The 18,523-nt window shown below is 37.2% G+C and overlaps 2 protein-coding genes across 2 annotated transcripts in view; both read left to right on the forward strand.

The window, feature by feature from the left end:
* Positions 1 to 18,523, forward strand: part of ITGA1 (integrin subunit alpha 1) — a 172,007-nt gene that overhangs the window by 12,926 nt on the left and 140,558 nt on the right. The gene's annotated exons all lie outside the window — the stretch shown is intronic.
* PELO (pelota mRNA surveillance and ribosome rescue factor) lies at positions 138 to 1,848 on the forward strand. Its single transcript, NM_001190867.1, is given in 2 exon segments — positions 138 to 931; positions 1,224 to 1,848. Coding segments are annotated over 2 exon segments (1,158 nt in total). The 5' UTR covers positions 138 to 205; the 3' UTR covers positions 1,656 to 1,848.

Here is an 18,523-nt window from a genome sequence, read left to right on the forward strand (position 1 = left end):
CCCGCAGACTGAGCGAGGAAAGGATAGAGGAAGTGCTCCCCTAGGCTGCAAGAGTCGAAGCAAGAGTATTTCCTTCCCACCAGGCAAGTGCCCATAGAAACCGGGCCCCGCCCCCTTCCCGGCCTGCGTTCCCATCCCCTCTCCGGGGCGGAGGTGAGGACCTCCTTGGTTCCTGTAGTTCTGTCAGTGAGCCCCTTCCTTGGTCATGAAGCTCGTGAGGAAGAACATCGAGAAGGATAATGCAGGCCAGGTGACCCTGGTCCCCGAGGAGCCTGAGGACATGTGGCACACTTACAACCTCGTGCAAGTGGGCGACAGCCTGCGCGCCTCCACCATCCGCAAGGTACAGACCGAGTCCTCCACGGGCAGCGTGGGCAGCAATCGGGTCCGCACTACCCTCACTCTCTGCGTGGAGGCCATCGACTTCGACTCTCAAGCCTGCCAGCTGCGGGTTAAGGGGACCAACATCCAAGAGAATGAGTATGTCAAGATGGGGGCTTACCACACTATCGAGCTGGAGCCCAACCGCCAGTTCACCCTAGCCAAGAAACAGTGGGATAGTGTGGTTCTGGAGCGCATCGAGCAGGCCTGTGACCCAGCCTGGAGCGCTGATGTGGCAGCTGTGGTCATGCAGGAAGGCCTCGCCCATATCTGCTTAGTCACTCCCAGCATGACCCTGACTCGGGCCAAGGTGGAGGTGAACATCCCTAGGAAAAGGAAAGGCAATTGCTCTCAGCATGACCGGGCCTTGGAGCGGTTCTATGAACAGGTGGTCCAGGCTATCCAGCGCCACATACACTTTGATGTTGTAAAGTGCATCCTGGTGGCCAGCCCAGGATTTGTGAGGGAGCAGTTCTGCGACTACATGTTTCAACAAGCAGTGAAGACCGACAACAAACTGCTCCTGGAAAACCGGTCCAAATTTCTTCAGGTAAAACAATCTTACCCAGGGATAGTTAAGAATGGGCAGAGGGATTGGTATAAACTACTCCTAAAGTTTTAGAACTGGGAAAAATAAGAGGAGAAAGGCTTTACTTACCTGGAATTTTCATGAGATAATGAAATTAAAAAAAAGAGAATGTTAGATATCTAGCAAATTTGTGGAGTCAACTTTGCTGAAACATATGAAGCCTTATTAGCGCTTTTGGCTTTAAGCCTTTGTGGGCTGATCAATGGGTGTTCTGAGAGATTCTTTTGCCTAACTTTTATAATTGTGATTCTAGGTACATGCCTCCTCCGGACACAAGTACTCCCTGAAAGAGGCCCTTTGTGACCCTACTGTAGCTAGCCGCCTTTCAGACACTAAAGCTGCTGGGGAAGTCAAAGCCTTGGATGACTTCTATAAAATGTTACAACATGAACCGGATCGAGCTTTCTATGGACTCAAGCAGGTGGAGAAGGCCAATGAAGCCATGGCAATTGACACATTGCTCATCAGCGATGAGCTCTTCAGGCATCAGGATGTAGCCACACGGAGCCGGTATGTGAGGCTGGTGGACAGTGTGAAAGAGAATGCAGGCACCGTTAGGATATTCTCTAGTCTTCACGTTTCTGGGGAACAGCTCAGCCAGTTGACAGGGGTAGCTGCCATTCTCCGCTTCCCTGTTCCCGAACTCTCTGACCAAGAGGATGATTCCAGTTCTGAAGAGGATTAATGATTGAAACTTAAAACTGAGACAATCTTGTGTCTCCTAAACTGTTAACAGTACATTTCTCAGCTTCCTTGTGACAGAAAGCTGCAAGAATGGCACTTTTTTATTCATACAGGGATTTCTTATGTATTTGGCTACACTAGATATTTTGTGATTGCCAGAACATGTATTTAAACAATAAACTAAAAGGAAATAATCTCCACGTACTACCATCTTTATTAAATTGGGTAATTTTTATAGGAATTACGAGTTATCTGTAGTACTTGGAAACAGAAAATGTGTGTATTTAATAACGATGCCTATATAGTATGTTGTTTGGGGTAAATTGTAAAATTTCACACTGCATGCTTTGAAACAGTTTTCCTTAGAAAAAGCTTTTGCTAACTTATCCTCAGTTTGCATTATTTCTTTATTTTAATTCTGCATGGTGTTCTTGCATTGCATTTAATGATCCCTTTTCTCCCCACCTCCACACACTACATATTTTTTAGATTTAAATAGTTTTACTATTTTAAATGATTGCCGTACAATTAGTAGACTTGAAGACAAGTTTTAAATATTTTTCTTCAAAGGCTTGTTGAACCAATCATGTTAAAAGGAAATTCTTGGTTTTGTTTTGTTGTTGTTAGCATTAGTCATATTTGATTTAGAGGGTAACTTAATCAGTTATTTTTAGATTTTTAGAGCTTTGATCTGCTAGGGATTGTCAAAATAATCTTGAGGCATCTTTATTTTTAAAATGAGATTGAAGTATGTGATTTGCTTGTTATGTGGCTAATTAGTGGCAAAGCTGGAAGTCATTCCCAGTCAGGACTTTAGCTCTTTGCACCAAAACATGCCATATTATTTATTTATTTTTTCCTTGTCAGAGTTGTACTTTATTCTGTTTTATATTTGTATGTGGCATTAATTTGGGTTTGCACATTTTTATTGGAATATTTTAGTTGTGAAGAAGCCTGTTCCAAAGTTTAAGTCACATGACTAGTACGTGGCAGTTTACTTAAACTCCAGTACTCTTTACTATCATTGAATCATTAAACTCCAGTACAATTTACTGTAATTATGGAATTGTGCAAATACCTCCGAGTTTAAAATATTATTTTTATTAAGTATTTTTGGTGCACATTTCTAAAAGTTAAGGAAGGAGCTTCAGTGATGGAATTGCTTCTTGACCTTTTCAAACCTCAATTTAGCAAAATAATTAGTAATGATCTAATAGTCATGATTCAGTTTTTAACTGCTGGATCAGCAACGCCTATTTCAAGTAGTGATACTAAGTAAACTTTTGCCTCTCTTTCCTGTGTCTGTGGGCCTTCTTCCTGGTGTGAAAGACTTCGGGATTTTTTGTAAGCTTCTTAACTAGTCTGAACCTTTTTATTTCTTATAGGGAACTGACATTTCTCTATACTTTAAAACTCACATATTTATATTTTTATAAATCTACCTCCTAATTTAAAAATAATTGAGATTGTCATTTCATTATAATTCCATGAGTATTTATCTTTAAACTACTGTTTAAATATGTTACTAAATAATTTAATAAGAATATAGAAATGAAACCACTGAGATTCTTAAAGTTGGAACCTGATTGATAATTATATTTTCAGTAAGGATTTGGAGATTTTTGGACATTTTTACTCTCATAACCTATGCAGTACTGAAATGAGGCCTAATAAATATAACCAATACATGTGAGGCCATAGGTTCTCAAATTTAGCTACCTGTTCACCTCAACTTGAGAGCTCTTAAAACCCTCAGTGTCCAGGTTGTAGCCCAGACTAATTAAGTAATGTTTTATTCCTAGAAATGTTTTTTTTTTTAAAGCCACCCAGATGATTCCAATAGGCATCAAGGCTGAGAGCCACTGATTCAGGCCTTTCTATTCAAAAGTATGGTCCATAGACAGCAGCATCCCCAAGAGCTTGTTAGAAACTAGAATTCAGGGATCTTTTGTAGACCTAGTGAGACAGACACTACCTGTACCAACATCTCTGGATGATTCCTGTGCATAATAAAATCTGATAAAGGCAATAGGTTATTTTTCCTATGCTGGTAAATATCTGGCAGGGGTCCCCAGTCAGGAAAAAGATTGGAGTATTAAGGTCTTTCAAAGGAGTTAACTGGCCATACTCAACTATAAAACCTCTAAAAATTTCTGTTTTTATGTCTATGAATTAAATGAAATTTAACTGATTTTTAAGAAATTACACTTCTGTTATCAAGAATACAATTCTTACTAGATCATAGGTGAAAATGACAAAATGATAGCAAATTAAAAATTCAAATAATTATTTTTGACTTTTCTAGAAGACATAATGGTCTCTGGAAAGCATATACAGTAGTCTAATTCCAACTGCTACTCATTAAGTATTGGATATGTGATAAAAACTCCATAACTCCAATGTACCTTCTCTAATGTACTGTAAATTTCTATTTCCTATCGTGCTTACAAACAAAGATTTGCTATGCCCACTAAACTCAGTAAATGAGAAGCTTGCACATTATTTCATTTTGCTATAGATACGATACATATCAAATGACACTTAGCTACTCCTGGTCCCCCATTTATATGTTAAATGCCTTGTTAAAATGACAAGATTGTTGATCTTGGATTTCACTTTGATTACCCTCTTAGATTGGATCTTTCTCTTACCAGATGCCACTAGAGTAGCTCTGTAAAGCTCATTTTTCTTTATCTTTACTTAGTTTCTGTCTCTAACTTTAGTTTCCTTTTTCAGTTTCCCTAATTCTCTTAACTGCCATTTATCTTTAACAGAAGTTACTAATTCTGGAATTCATATATTCTGGAACTGAAATTATCTGTGTTCCTAACCAACCAGGTATACATATGAAATGGTCTGTACATTAATCCCCCATAATAGCAGCTCTTATTTGGGAAAGGGTTATAGTACATTTAAATCATACGGTTTTCCAAGCGAGTTAAGACTGCTATTTGTGTTTAGTGTCAGAATATGATGAATTAGAAGTTGAAGAGTTTCTAAAGTGATTCTAAGGGCTTGAGGTGAGATGAACCCTTTTTCTTAGAGCAAGAGCTTTATATACATATAGAGACAATATAGACATATGGGGTGTCTATATTACACTACTCATTAAGAGTAATATTTATATTTATATTTATATATTAGTATATATTAGTAATATAGTAAATTATATAGTATTATATAATTTACTATATATATAATTTACTATATTATATAATTTATATAGTAATATAGTAAATTATATAGTATTACTAATATATACTAATATTAGTATTACTTATATACTAGTAATATTAGTATTACTAATATAATATTAGTTATATAATATAGTAATATCTATATTTATATTACACTACTCATTAAGAGTAATATATTTACTTTTATCCATTTTTTAGTGCCTTTTTTGAAACAGTCACTGGGCTAGATGTGGGGAAGACAAACATGTAAGCAAATCACTGTTAAAAGTATAAGTAACTTGTACAAAGTGTCTAAAAGGACACAGTGCCGAAAGGGGTCACTTTTAGGAGGAACTTTATAGAGCAAGGACCACTAAGTTTACCTAAAATGGGAAGAAGAAATATGGAGAAATTAAGTGGGAATATGGGGAGGGGAAGTGTGCTAATCACCTAAGAACCTCAGTGCCACAAGGAGGAGTTTGGGTCTGACCATTAGGAGAAACAATTACAAAATTTAAGCAGCATGCTAAACTGCATTTCACAAATATCACTCTTCGGCAGCATCAAGGATGGATTGGAGGAGGCAAGACTGGAGGCGGGAAGACTGGTTAAACAAATGCATATTAGGAAGATACGAGAGAAAAATGACAATGGCCTTATCAAGGGCAGCGATAATGTTCCTTGCAATAGGAATGAACAGAAGTCAATAGGCAATATTAAGAGATGGGATCAAAAGGACATGACTGCAGATTATTGTTTAGAGTTATGGAAAAAAGTAGAATCCAAAGGTCAATCTCAGATTTCTTGAGTGGTGGGAGAGATGATGAGACAAACTGTAACTTTAAAAATGGTAATTTAAAAAAAAAATGTTTTATATGATGGTGGTTAAATTTACTAAAAATATTTGTCAGGATTCCCATAGTGCAGGAATTAGCAAGCTGTATCTCATTCAGGCCAACCAGTTACTGCTAGTGGACCCCGTAGCCTTGTGCTCCCCATCTGAACGTGGTATCTCTGATTTGTCTCACCAGACATTTGCTTCACTTCCCTTTTTATTCCCTGAAGAACCACAAGAGTATGAACTGTGGCATCAATTTTGCAGTTTGATTTACATCTTTCTTAATGATTTGAAACTAATTTGTTTCAAAAATTGATTTTGACCAGAGCACAATTTTGCTGGTATATCACGTTAAGTAAATGAATTCTCCAGCAGTGAGTGCAACTAAAGGGAAGAGCTGACGAGCAACTTAAAAAAGAACTATTAATTCCAGTAAAGTTGGTAAAATGCTCAGTAAAATAATTTTCTTACAATTGATGTCAGCATATTTAAACTTTGTGGTGTGATTCAGTTTATATACTCTAAGAGATTTAGTGTTTTAGAAAAGTGTTCTTCAAGATTTTCCTAATGTATTATATGTATCTCTCATGAATTGAATTGATTTAGAAATTTAGTGTAAAAGTGTTACTACAAAGCCAACAACATGATATATAAAGGAGCTAGGATGCAATTATAATATTTTTGTGAATCAATTATGCCTTTTTGGGAGAAGATTTAGAATTCAAAAATGCAGCTAATGAAGATGTTAGAAAATAAAATCTATAATAGTAGTTTTGGATTTAACAAGGAGAACAATCAGAAGTTACTAAATATGGTCATCAAGTAGTAAACTTTACTTAGAAATAAAAAAAAATTGTCCAAGTTCAGTAAAGAGATATTTATTTAGGTTGAAAATACCATTCAGAAACATTACGAGAAGGTATTTGTTAATGGAAATACCTTTTCAGTGGAGATGATAAAGTCTCATTCATTGTTTTTCTTTATATAGTAAGAATTAGACTTTTTTAGAAAGTGTGTGATATGTATCACCATCTATATTCTCATCCACATGTTACAATATTATTTCTAAATTTCTAAGAATAATCTGTAAAATAACTATTTTGCAGTAGATCTCTATTTTTGGTAACATGTTTTTATATTGTGTTGAGATAAATAACACTGATTGATTGGAATATTATGAATGTTTTAATTTAAATTGAGAAATGAATGAGTTTCTGTAAGGACAAACACCTTTGTGTGTAGTAGTATAGTTGCATACAAATTTGAGGCTGCAGTGTTTGCTTTTTACAATGAATATTTTAACTCTATAATAATTGGCATTGATATGGGAAGGTCTTAAATTTTCAGATTTTGTTTGTTAAGGATGATAACATTTATGATAAATTGTGAAGACTTGGATATCAGTCTTCTTTTAAATTTCCTTTATTTCCTAAAATTGCCTACATTAAAACCCCATTCTTTAGAATGTTAGTTCAATGGAAATGCCTTTTTTCTATGTCAGAGATTTAAGGAATTTAAAGCTTATTTCTATTTGGGTGCCACATGTGTTTTCAAAACACCTGATACTGAGGCAAGAGCAGTATTTGCCAAGTAGCAAATACAAGAGCAAAATGTTTTGACAGTCATATTGCCTGGCTTTGTCCAGGGTTGGTACTACTGTCCCCACTCCAGGAATGGACAACCTGTTATAACAAAAGTAACTGTGTGCTTATTAAGTGTCAGGTATTATGGTAAGTGCTTTAAAATGCATTAGTCTTTCAAGAACCCTGTTAGAATGGTTTTGTCTTTACTATTTTCTGATGCAAAAAGTTGAAATTAAAGAAAGTTAAATAATTTATCCAAAGTAACATAGCTAGTGGGTGTGATGTGGTGCTCCCTCAGCTATCACCCTAAAAAAACTAAGAATGCCAGTTCTTCTCAGCTTTCAGTTTGGAGTAGGCAAACACGTATCTAAAAATAAAAATAAATTATTTGATGACACTAAATTTTATATAATCAGCTAAAGTTTATGTGTTTTTTATGTTTTTATTATTTTGTCATCTCTCATGAAAAATCAGGAACTCAATTCTTATGGTCCTGTAATCTATCTGGATCATAGTGGAAAATTAGAAAAAGCAGAGAAAATGTGGCAAATCTGTGTATTAAAGCAATCCCCTCAGGCATTACCCAGCATCCATTTATTGTTATTTCACACCTAGTTTCAGCAAGCTTTTTTTGTTTGTTTAATTTTAAACCTACAATTAAGTCATGCACTATTTCAACAACCTTGTTTTCTTAATGATGCACCTTAAGTAACTAGCACTATGCTACCCCTGGGTATGCAAGGATGAATTAAGACAGTTTTCCCTGCCTTTAATCTTGAAATTAGATAGCAGCAGGAGATGACCACAAGTGACCAAGTTAACAGAATTGATAGCAGTCAAAAGTGACAGCTGATAGTGGGAGTGGATCCTGAAACGCTGTCAAAAGGAAAAAAGCTTAGGGTATTATAGAGTTTTTCGTTGGGGCTTGAGGATGTTACTGAGTACAATACCAGTATCTGGTGTTCACATTGAGGAAAAGATCAAATTACATTCAGTGTATTCTGTTAAAGAAGTTAAATACATGTAATGTCTTTCAAAATGATTTTCATCCAAAAGTAGTTGTACTTAAAAAAGTCTTTAGCTGTCATACGTAGAATGACTTCCAGATAACCAGTTTTACTATGCCTTAATAGTCTCAGTAATAAAACTCAAATAATTGTTGAAGGATGAATTTTTGTTAAGGAAAAAAAATCCCAGTAGGTTTTAGTTGTACAATTCATTCAGAGATAGGAGGTCCTTCTGAGTTCAAGTCTACGTACCAGAAGTTTTATGTCTGGAATTTTTCATCAAGTCCTAGTGTAAACATTGACTAGAACTTTTTGTTTGACACCATTATGAAAAATTGCTCTGTGGATAGAAAGCATTTTAATCTTGTGTTTCAGCTCATTTGATCTGATGACCATAATTTATAATTTATTTTTCCTCCCCAAGTTTGTTGTTGACTATGGTATAATTCTTATTTTCTCTTTCTTTCTTTCTCTCTCTTTCTTTCTTTCTTTCTTTCTTTCTTTCTTTCTTTCTTTCTTTCTTTCTTTCTTTCTTTCTTTCTTTCTTTCTTTCTTTCTTTTCTTTCCCTCCCTCCCTTCCTTCCTTCCTTCCTTCCTTCCTTCCTTCCTTCCTTCCTTCCTTCCTTCCTTCCTTCCTTCCTTCCTTCTTTCTTTCTTTCTTTCTTTCTCTTTCCTTCTTTCCTTCTTTCCTTCTTTCCTTCTTTCCTTCTTTCCTTCTTTCTTTCTTTCTTTTCTTTCTTTTCTTTCTTTCTTTCTTGTTTGAAGAGGAAGCCTAAAATACATTTCAATACATGACTCTGAATCATTTAGAATCATAAGCGGTTAATGCCGTAAGGAACTTTATATATTTTCGGACCTAGTTACTTCATGTTACAGATGTATTGGTAACTTGCTCAAACACAAGAGGAGTTTTTCACAGGGTCCACATTCCTGTTTGATACATCTGATTCCAATGTTACCTATTTTTTGTCACCTATTCATATTGAGTAATTTGGGGTAGAGGAACAAGGAACAATGCAAGATTCAAAAATGCCTTAAACCCTCCTTATTTATCAAATTATCACCTTGTGGCAAGGCAGTTTTTCTCTGAGCAGCATTGCTGAGACTCAGACTCAGTTTTGAAGTCTTATTCCTTCCTTGGAGGAGTATTTATATTTCCCTATAGGAACTCTTCCTGCCTTTCTTCTGAGAACAATTTCATTATCCTGAAAATCATGCACTAAGTACCTACTATGTGACAGGGACTCTGATAGCCCCCAGTGATCGGAGGTAAAGAAAGATCACAGTCCCTTCCTTGCAAAAATACACAGTCTACAATGGGCAACAAATGGTAAAGCAGAAGTAATAGCAGTGCAATCTGGCACAGGAACATGGGAGCTCAGAGGGCTCCTAACTCAGCCTGACTTTAGCGAGGAGGTATTCCCAGAGTTTAATCTGGCAAGTTCCAGAAGCCCACACTGACCTTCCATTAGTTTCTAGAGTTATCAGGCAAAGGACCTGAGAGCATTCCTCTTTTAAGACCTCTCAACTTTACTTTTTTTTTTTTTTTTTTTTTAAGACAAGAGTCTTGCTCTATCCCCCAGGCTGCAGTGCAGTAGACCAATCTTGGCTCACTGCAACCTCTGCCTCCCGGGTTCAAGCAATTCTCATGCCTCACCCTCCCCAGTAGCTGGGATTACAGATGCATGCCACCACACCCAGCTGATTGTAATATTTTTAGTAGAGACAGGGTTTCACCATGTTGACCAGGTTGGTCTCAAACTCCTGACCTCAAGTGATCTGCCCATCTTGGCCCCCCAAGTGGGATTACAGGCATGAGCCCCTGCACCTGGCCTCAACTTTACTTTGGTAATATTTTTCTTCTACACAGTGGTCTCTGTATTATCTGATCTCTCTAAATGTTAAATATTTACTGTGGAGTCAACAAACCTGAGAGGAGACATCACGGAGAAGGAGATTCCATTACCTCCTACCCTCATAAGTGAAAAGGTGTACGTGGAATCAAATACCGACCAGGGACCATAACCGAAAGGACTCTGAAAGATTGTGGAACCTTTGTATAAGAGTATCCATGTTTTTGTTGTCTCTTCTGCGTTTCGACATGACTAAGCTCTGACTGGTTAAACGAAAAAAGGAAGCTTCTTTCATTTCTAGGACAGCAAAGACGGGGATGGTGAAAGGGGAGTTTGAGACATTCTGTCCCTTTCCACAGCCATTCCCGGAAGAAAGAATGTCCAGGATTGACTGGTTGGTGGGAGCCACCTCAGGGAAAGGGAAACTGACCCCTGGGGACTGAAGTCAGGAATAAAGAAGTGACAGGGAGCTAGCTGGGGCCTGAGAAAGGCCCTGGGGCTGGACGCTAGAAAGACCCACTGGGGTCTTTTCTATTTTCTTATTCAACATTTTATCTTTGGTTGTAAAACTCAGGAAAACACCTTTAACAAACAATAATAACTTATCTTTTAAGTTGTTCATTTACTAAATGGTGAACATGGATTGGGTGTGGTAGAAGGAAAGAACATTTTCTGCAGAAGGGAGAAAAAAACCACAATCAATTTTAGGAGGAGGAATGAAATCTGGGAATAGTTCTCTGACCCTTTGTGTGTCAGTGTGTTCTCAGCCTGAACTGGAAGGAAATGGGATAGCATGTGGAATGTGGGAAAGTGCGAAGAACTGACGCAAAATTCACTATCTGCCTCATTAAATGCACTAGTAGATTTTCAAGAAAATGAGCCTGTTATCACCACAGTAAATTTCTCACTCTGGGCCTACCTCCTTGTCTAAAACTTAATAGAGCTTAATAAGTGTTCAAATTTTTCCTGTCTTTCTGGGAATAATTTTCACCTTTATCTCTGATGATCCTGTACTTTCCCTAGGTCAGAGTAAAATATAATAGGAAATGGGCAAGTAGGTAGGAAATCTGGAGAAGGTCAAGGCCTTTTTATAATGATTCGTTGTAAATTTAAAATACTTAGACTTGTATTTCATACAGATTCACATATGTTCTTCTGGATGAATTAGAAATTTTAATTGTGAGGCTCAAGAAAGTAGTGCAACCAGCTTTCATATTTGTATGAAATTTAGGACTTTGGAAAGGATGTTGCACACTAAAAATTACAAAATAATTCAACGATTATTTGCTACAGTTACAAAGATTATAATATTAACATTTGCAAGAACATTGCATTTGTGAATAACAAGTATGATACAAGTAAGAAATCATCCATGTCATTCTCAGAAGTCATTGTGTGAGAACTGGACTGTGATTCGTGAGACCAGGCCCTGCCACTAGGTTGTGTGACTTTAGAAAATCATTTCATGTTTTTGAGAGTTGATTTCTTCATCTGCAGAATGAACAAAGAAGGGTGGCTCTTGATTTCATAATCTCTCTTGCACATATCTGATTCTACTTGGTGCAGTAACAATAATTGCTTGTTAGGTTTGCGATCATGTCTTTCCAGTAAAATAAATCTTTAGTGACTCTCAGGTTTAAAAAGAATCTTTTTTTGCACCCTATTTTAAAAGCTGCCAGATTTGGGGTTTGGCTGACTACTAAGGAGAGCAGGCTGCTAGAAGGAGCAAATTCCAGAGCTGAGGGTCATTTATTTGGAATGCTTTGCCAAACACTCCCCTATTTTTAAAGTTGTTGGGAGCCTTTAAACTTGAACATGGGGTGGGAGGACAATTGTTTAAACCACTTTGTCAATACGTGCATGAAAATCTTGAGGTTTACAAATAATTTTTAATAGTTTGCCACATTCCAATGGCATGCCAAGTTTCAGGGTCCTGCCACTTTTCTTCTTGTTATTTTCCTCCCCTATCAACTTTGCTCACTCTCCCAAAGAAACCGGCAGTGAGAAAAAACAGGTCTTCATTTTTACTGGAATGCTCTTTCCATTTGGCCAGAGGTTTCTCAAACCAGGCAGCACCAATCACCTACGGAGTTTTAAAATCATAGTGATGCCTGAGCCCTACCCCAACTAAGTCAGAATATTTGGGAAAGGAGCCCAGGCATCTGCACATTATAAAAGCTCCCCAGGTGCTTCTTATCTGCAGCCAGGTTAAACCAGGAGTGTCATCACTGATTGGCCTATTGGCTTTAATGTGTCCTGTGACGACAATACCAATCAGCCGTCTGGTTAAGAAAAGAGATGGACATAGATATTCTGAAAAGGCAACTTTAAAAAGTTGAGGGGAATGTATTTCTTTAGCTTTAATGCCTCACTGTGGGATTTGTCTATACATTTATGTATTTTAAAATTACTATCATAAATTCACAATTAATACCAACACTGATCAATTTGTGAATATTTATTGATGCCATTTTCATGCATATGTGTTGCTAAATACAATGGGAGGGGGCCTACAGAAAGAGAACCCAGATCCTACCCACTTCTTAAAGCTTATATCATTTTGAGGTGCAAGAATTGTGTAAGACAAGACACAAAAATCACACATGTTACACAGATTAAAAGCTAATATCACTGAGAACAGGAAGACATTACAATTGGCTAGAATCACCTGAGGAGATGGTACCTGGTTCTGGGCACCCTTTGAATGTTTTTCACTTATCCGGTATGTAAGGATATTAGCTCTGGACTAGAAAATCTTGGATCGCCCACAGGTGAGCTCTGTGACCTTGGGCAAGTCATATTACCTTTATGATCCCCAAATTTAGCTTCGTGAGCTTCAATTTGTAAAATGGAAAAATATAAACCTTCCCTCACAGAGTTGCAAGGAATAAATGATATGATAGAAGCAAAATACCTGAAAGTTCCTGAGAGTTTAAGTTCATTTTGTTCCTTCTTATTGCTTTTTTTTTTTTTTTGCCACATATACCGCTTAGGCAACAGATCAGCCATGGAAATATGATGCAGAAGATCTGCCTCATGCCTGTTCCCAACATAAATCTCTCTCTACCAAAACTCTCTGTCAGAGATTGTGTTCAAACCTGAACAAGTGGACCCACTCAGTCCAGAGTTACCCTCAGCATGAGACAGGCTACCCAGATGGTTCTTTGTCTTTATAATATTTTTATTTCTTTAAATTTGGCAAAGTACACACTTTTGTGAGTTATACATGCAAATGAAGAGGAGTACAGAAGAGCACATTTCAATTGTAATGTTCATGCCAAGAATAGTAACCTCTTCAAGGATACCACTGAGTGCACACAGAATGCTAGGAGGTCTTGACTCTGCTTATGGAAACCACAGAAACTCATCCCTGAGGCTGATTCTATAGCAGCCATGACCCTCATTAAACTTCCAATCAAGTAAAATTAATATTAGCTATTAGGTTAGATGTTAGATATTGTCCTTCCCTCCATTTAATTATCTTAGTTCCTATGAATCTCCTTCCTTAACGGTTCAGCCTTCTATACCTGGGTGTTTCAGCCATATGTAAGTCATAAACTACAATTATCTTACTATTTATAAGTTGCTTGCAAACAACAGGAGCCAAGTCTTATAATACAAGAAGTGAAGAAATTTTCCCGAAGAAGGTAAAGAGACTCAGATAGGAACAAAGAGAGGAAGGCACAGTCAGAACCCTGCTATAGAAATCACCTATGTAAGGCAATGCAGCTCATGGAATAGCCACCCCCAGACAACCATCACCAGTACACTGGGGCTTCTGAGAGACTCAATCAGAGCTTCTGAGAATAATCGCTGAGTGTGAACATCAGATTGACTATTGAAAGGTCGCATGCCCACATTCTATGGACCAGGAGGCAGGATAAGGGACTATTCTATATGCCTACATCTTCTCTTCTCATCCCCATCTCCTATGTACCTTCCCCAACCAGGAAGAGTGTAGATCTGGTTAGCCAAAACAAAAGAAAATATTCACTAACCATTTTAAAGGAGTTGAAGTAAGGGGACTAACGTTTACCAGATATCTTGCCAAAGCCAGACATTGCATTGGTATTAGGGGAACTGATACACTGTGCTGTTATTAGTACCTTGTAGTCAGACTGGCATTGTTCAAATCTCAGCTCAGCCACTTGCTGGAAGAAACAATGAATGGTCTTGCTGAGTCTGGACTGGCAGGACTCCAGAGCCTGTTGACATATCACTCTTTTATGTAGCTCTGTAGGACTGATTTCACTTATCTTTAGTCTCAGGCTTTAATTCACAATGAGTTGTTTTTCAGTTTGTTTGTTTGTTTGTTTTTGAGATGGAGTCTCATTCTGTTGCCCAGGCTTGAGTGCAGTGGCGCAATCTTGGCTCACTGCAACCTCAGCATCCTGGGTTCAAGCGATTCTTGTGCCTTAGCCTCCCAAGTGGCTGGGACCACAGGCGTGCAACACCTCGCCCAGCTAATTTTTGTATTTTTAGTAGAGACGAGTTTTCGCCATGTTGGCCAGGCTGGTCTCAAACTTCTAACCTCAGGTGATCCGCCTTCCTCGGGCTCCCAAAGTGCCGGGATTATAGGCATGAGAATTGTGCCAGCCCTCAATGAGTTTTTAACACTTAGTGATCCTCATCAGAGATGCCAGTTTGTTAGGAAAACAGACTGCATCCCTTTCAGGCTTCATATCTGCTTAGAAAAAAGCATAATCTTGTAAATTACCTAATCATATAAATTAGTTGAGTAATACAAAATTATTTTTCCTTTTATCTGATTTTTTTCTGAATAAACTACCTTAATCCTGGCTTCATTTTGCTCATGAGCCCCTGATATTTGAACAGATATCTGATTCCTCCACAGAAAAGAATTAGTCCTCTGCATATTCTGAGAAGTATTAAAAATATAATAAAAATAAATAAAAAAGGAAAAAAAATCAGTCTTATTGGTAGATTTTAAATGGCTTATTTAAATATTAAAAGTTTATCAGTCTCTAAATTTTCAGCCTGGGAAAATCTCAGCAACGAATTTGATATTAGCCCTGATGCATCATGGAAGTACAGGAAACTCAGTTTCTACAGACTCAGGTCTTCCTGGGGTCACCTCAGGCCACTTACATCTCTTATCTGTGCTTTTCCTTAGCTGACAGTTGGTTCTGGAATGAAATGGAAATCAGGAAAGAGGAAGATGATGTTGTACTTTCCCACTCACAACACACACTTGTCTTTAGCCTAAACATTGTTTTCCAATCCAGCTGTCAGTCTTCAAGTATGGAAGAGGAAGAGAAAAAATCAGCTAGCAAATATATCCAGATTTCCTGCTGGGCACCAAATGCTAAGCAGAATAGGCCAAAAATATTTAATCAAGAAAACAAGATTCACTAGGGTTTTTACTCTCCTAAAGAAAAATCTAAATTTGGAGGTGAGCCAAAGTTAAAAATATAAAAATAAAGCAAGTGTTTCTCTCCTGCTTTCCTAGGGTTGCCAGGTTTTGGGAGCCGGGGATGGGGGAAAACGGTAAAGGAAACATACTTATTATAAAACATTCAAAACAGTGAATGGGAAATACTTCTTCTAAAAGTTTACTTATTGTTTATCTGAAATTCAAATGTAATTTAGTATCTAGCAACCCTGCATCCTGATATTCAACTTTCATACTCCTCTGGCCATGACTGGCTTGGGCAGGAGAGATCTTTGCCTGGATAGATGTTGGGAGGAGCCTGGTGAATGTATTCCTTCCCAGGATTGGTCTGGAGCCTTTGGAATAGGGATCTCCTTCCCTATGTTTGGAAAACACTGGTCTAAGCCTTTCAACAATAGCCTTGAATATAAATGAATGTCTACTTAGCAATCATCTTTTCCAGATGATTCTTGTATCTTAAAATAATGTTACTTCAAGAAGGTGCCTAATTGTAAGACATCCTTACAGTAATAGTAGTTGGGGTTATGATGAAATTTGATAATGTGAGATTCTCTTAGAAAATAAAATTAGTAATAAGTAACTACAACTGAGTTTATAATCTTAATAAATTAAAGAAGCTTAATTTAAAATGTGTAACTAAATAGAAACTAAGTCACAAAAACTCCTTGATGACAGGAGTAACATATAACAGGGAGACAGTAGTAAGTAGTGGCTAAGGGTAGAGGCTGTGGAATTACACTACCTGGGTCCAATATCTAACACTGATTATTGTGGTGACTTACTGAATTTTCCTCACCTACAAACTAAGTTACAACCTATTGTGTTTTTTTAATTGATTGAGATTATTAACACTTTTTATAATGCCTGGTCCAGAGTAAATGCTCAAAACACTTTACCTATTTTATATGCTAAATTTAAACTTAATCTTTTTGGGACTTAATATATATCCATGCACATTGAACATATTTTAAATTCAGAAAGGAAACCGATATGCCAGCAAAAACACAGCAAATATTCTTGTTTTCAAATAAAGACCATTTCTTTATGAGAAAGTTGAAAATTAAAGATGTTTTAGAGATAGTTCAGTGTTAGCCACTCACAGTCACAGGTTTAAACCATGAAGTTAGTGTTTATTAATCCGAAAACAATTGTTCCCAGCCATGGCATGAAGTCTTCTTGTTGCCCCCAACCCACATAAACACACTAGAAACTTTCATTCTTAGGGAGCGATAGGGAGGCTGGGGGCTAGTGAATAGACATTTTGTTAAGAGCTCACTCACAGGCTGAAGGAGTGTTGAATAGGTCCACCATTAACTACTCTAGCCATACCTCTCTGAGAGATTGGAGTTCTTGTTACCAACGAAGGACCATGTGGCCATATCCAGAGGGTTGGAGCAGGTCTTAGGGTCCATTGCCTGGCACACCTCCTCCCAGAATCCCTGAGGTATAACCTTCTTAGGGAGATAGCAAAGCACTTTTCTAACACTCCGCATTTCTGGAGAGTAGTGAGTATATTCCCCTCCAGGCCTTTTCACTTTTATTCAGAAACACAGGGTAAATAATAAAAGTCTGTCTGTATTATGACTGGCTACAGCAGGTGGGGGTTTTCTTCTCAGTAATGTTTTCAAGTGGTATCACCTAGCAGCTGGATTCCTTTGCCTTGACAGAATTGGCACCCTAAAAGCAAAAGAGATGGAAACACTGGGGGTGATAAACTGTGTCAGTTTGGAATCAATTTAGAACAGTTTAAAACCATTCAAACGTGACACATTCAAAAGCTTTCAATGCTATCCACTGAGAAATCATATTTGAGGAATTTTTTCCATTAAACATTTAGTCTGGCTTAAATCTAGTAAGATGCTAATCTCTTCAACATTTGTTTTTCTTTCTTTTTGTAAAAGTCGGTCGAGTATAATATAACAAAAGGACTGAACACAAGAGGTAGAGTAGAAAGTGTCCCGGGTTTGGTTTCAAGACAACTAGGTCCTGGGTTCTACAACTAAGTGATTTTGTGACCTTGAGCATTACTAAGCCATCGTAAGCCTCATTTATAAAGTAGGGATAAAGATTAAATTATGAGGTCTTTCTGTAAGTAATTGGCACACAGAATATGTGTTCAATAAATATTAACTCTGTAGCCTAGGAGTGATATGGTTACAAGCTTTGTTAAAACTCCTTCTTTTAGGAAATGTAAAAATGAATTGGTACTATCAAAGCTTTTATGCCCAGGCCATATAGAGATTATCTTCCCTCCAAAGAAACTAAAATGGATTGAGAAGACAAATATCATTCCAAGGAAAGGCTAGAAATCTGCAAAATTACACAATTGTACTTTAGTGCACCAAAGATTAAAAATAATGCAGTCAGAATAACATTTATTTCATCTACCAGAATCTTACCCTATTTCTTGCCTTTGATTAGTTTAAGAATAGGAAACTAAGACAGTATAGACTTATAAAGATCTAACATATTTATAAATATGTATCTTTGCATATGCAAATTATACATATTTTTAAAGTTTGCTTCAGTGAAATTTAGAGCATGAGCAGACAACCTAATTTTGGTGAAGAGTCAGAGATAGTAAAGTTTTTAGCCTTTGCAGGCCACACAAGCTCTGTAGTGGACTGTCATTGTACGGCAAAAGCAGGTCTCAGGGCCACAGACAATAGTAAATAATAGGATATGATTGTGTTCCCATAAAACTTTATTGACATAAACAGGTAGTGGGCAGGATTTGGTCTGTAGGATATAGTCTGTTGAATCCTGGCCTAGAGCATGATATAGAGTACACTTACAAACTGGGAATAATTAAGATAACTAATTGAAGAGAAAAATAATGTATATGCTTAGATCAACTCAGCAATTGAATAAACACAACTGTAGTACATACGTCTATTCCTTTAGCATCAAGGCTAGCTGAGTTGAAAAAAAAATAGTATGATTCTCTAACTACATTCTGTTGAGTTGCTGGTGTGTAACTCACATTGTAAATGACCTAC

The sequence above is a fragment of the Macaca mulatta genome, chromosome 6 (genome assembly GCF_049350105.2).
Source record: "Macaca mulatta isolate MMU2019108-1 chromosome 6, T2T-MMU8v2.0, whole genome shotgun sequence".
NCBI classification, from domain to species: domain Eukaryota; kingdom Metazoa; phylum Chordata; class Mammalia; order Primates; family Cercopithecidae; genus Macaca; species Macaca mulatta.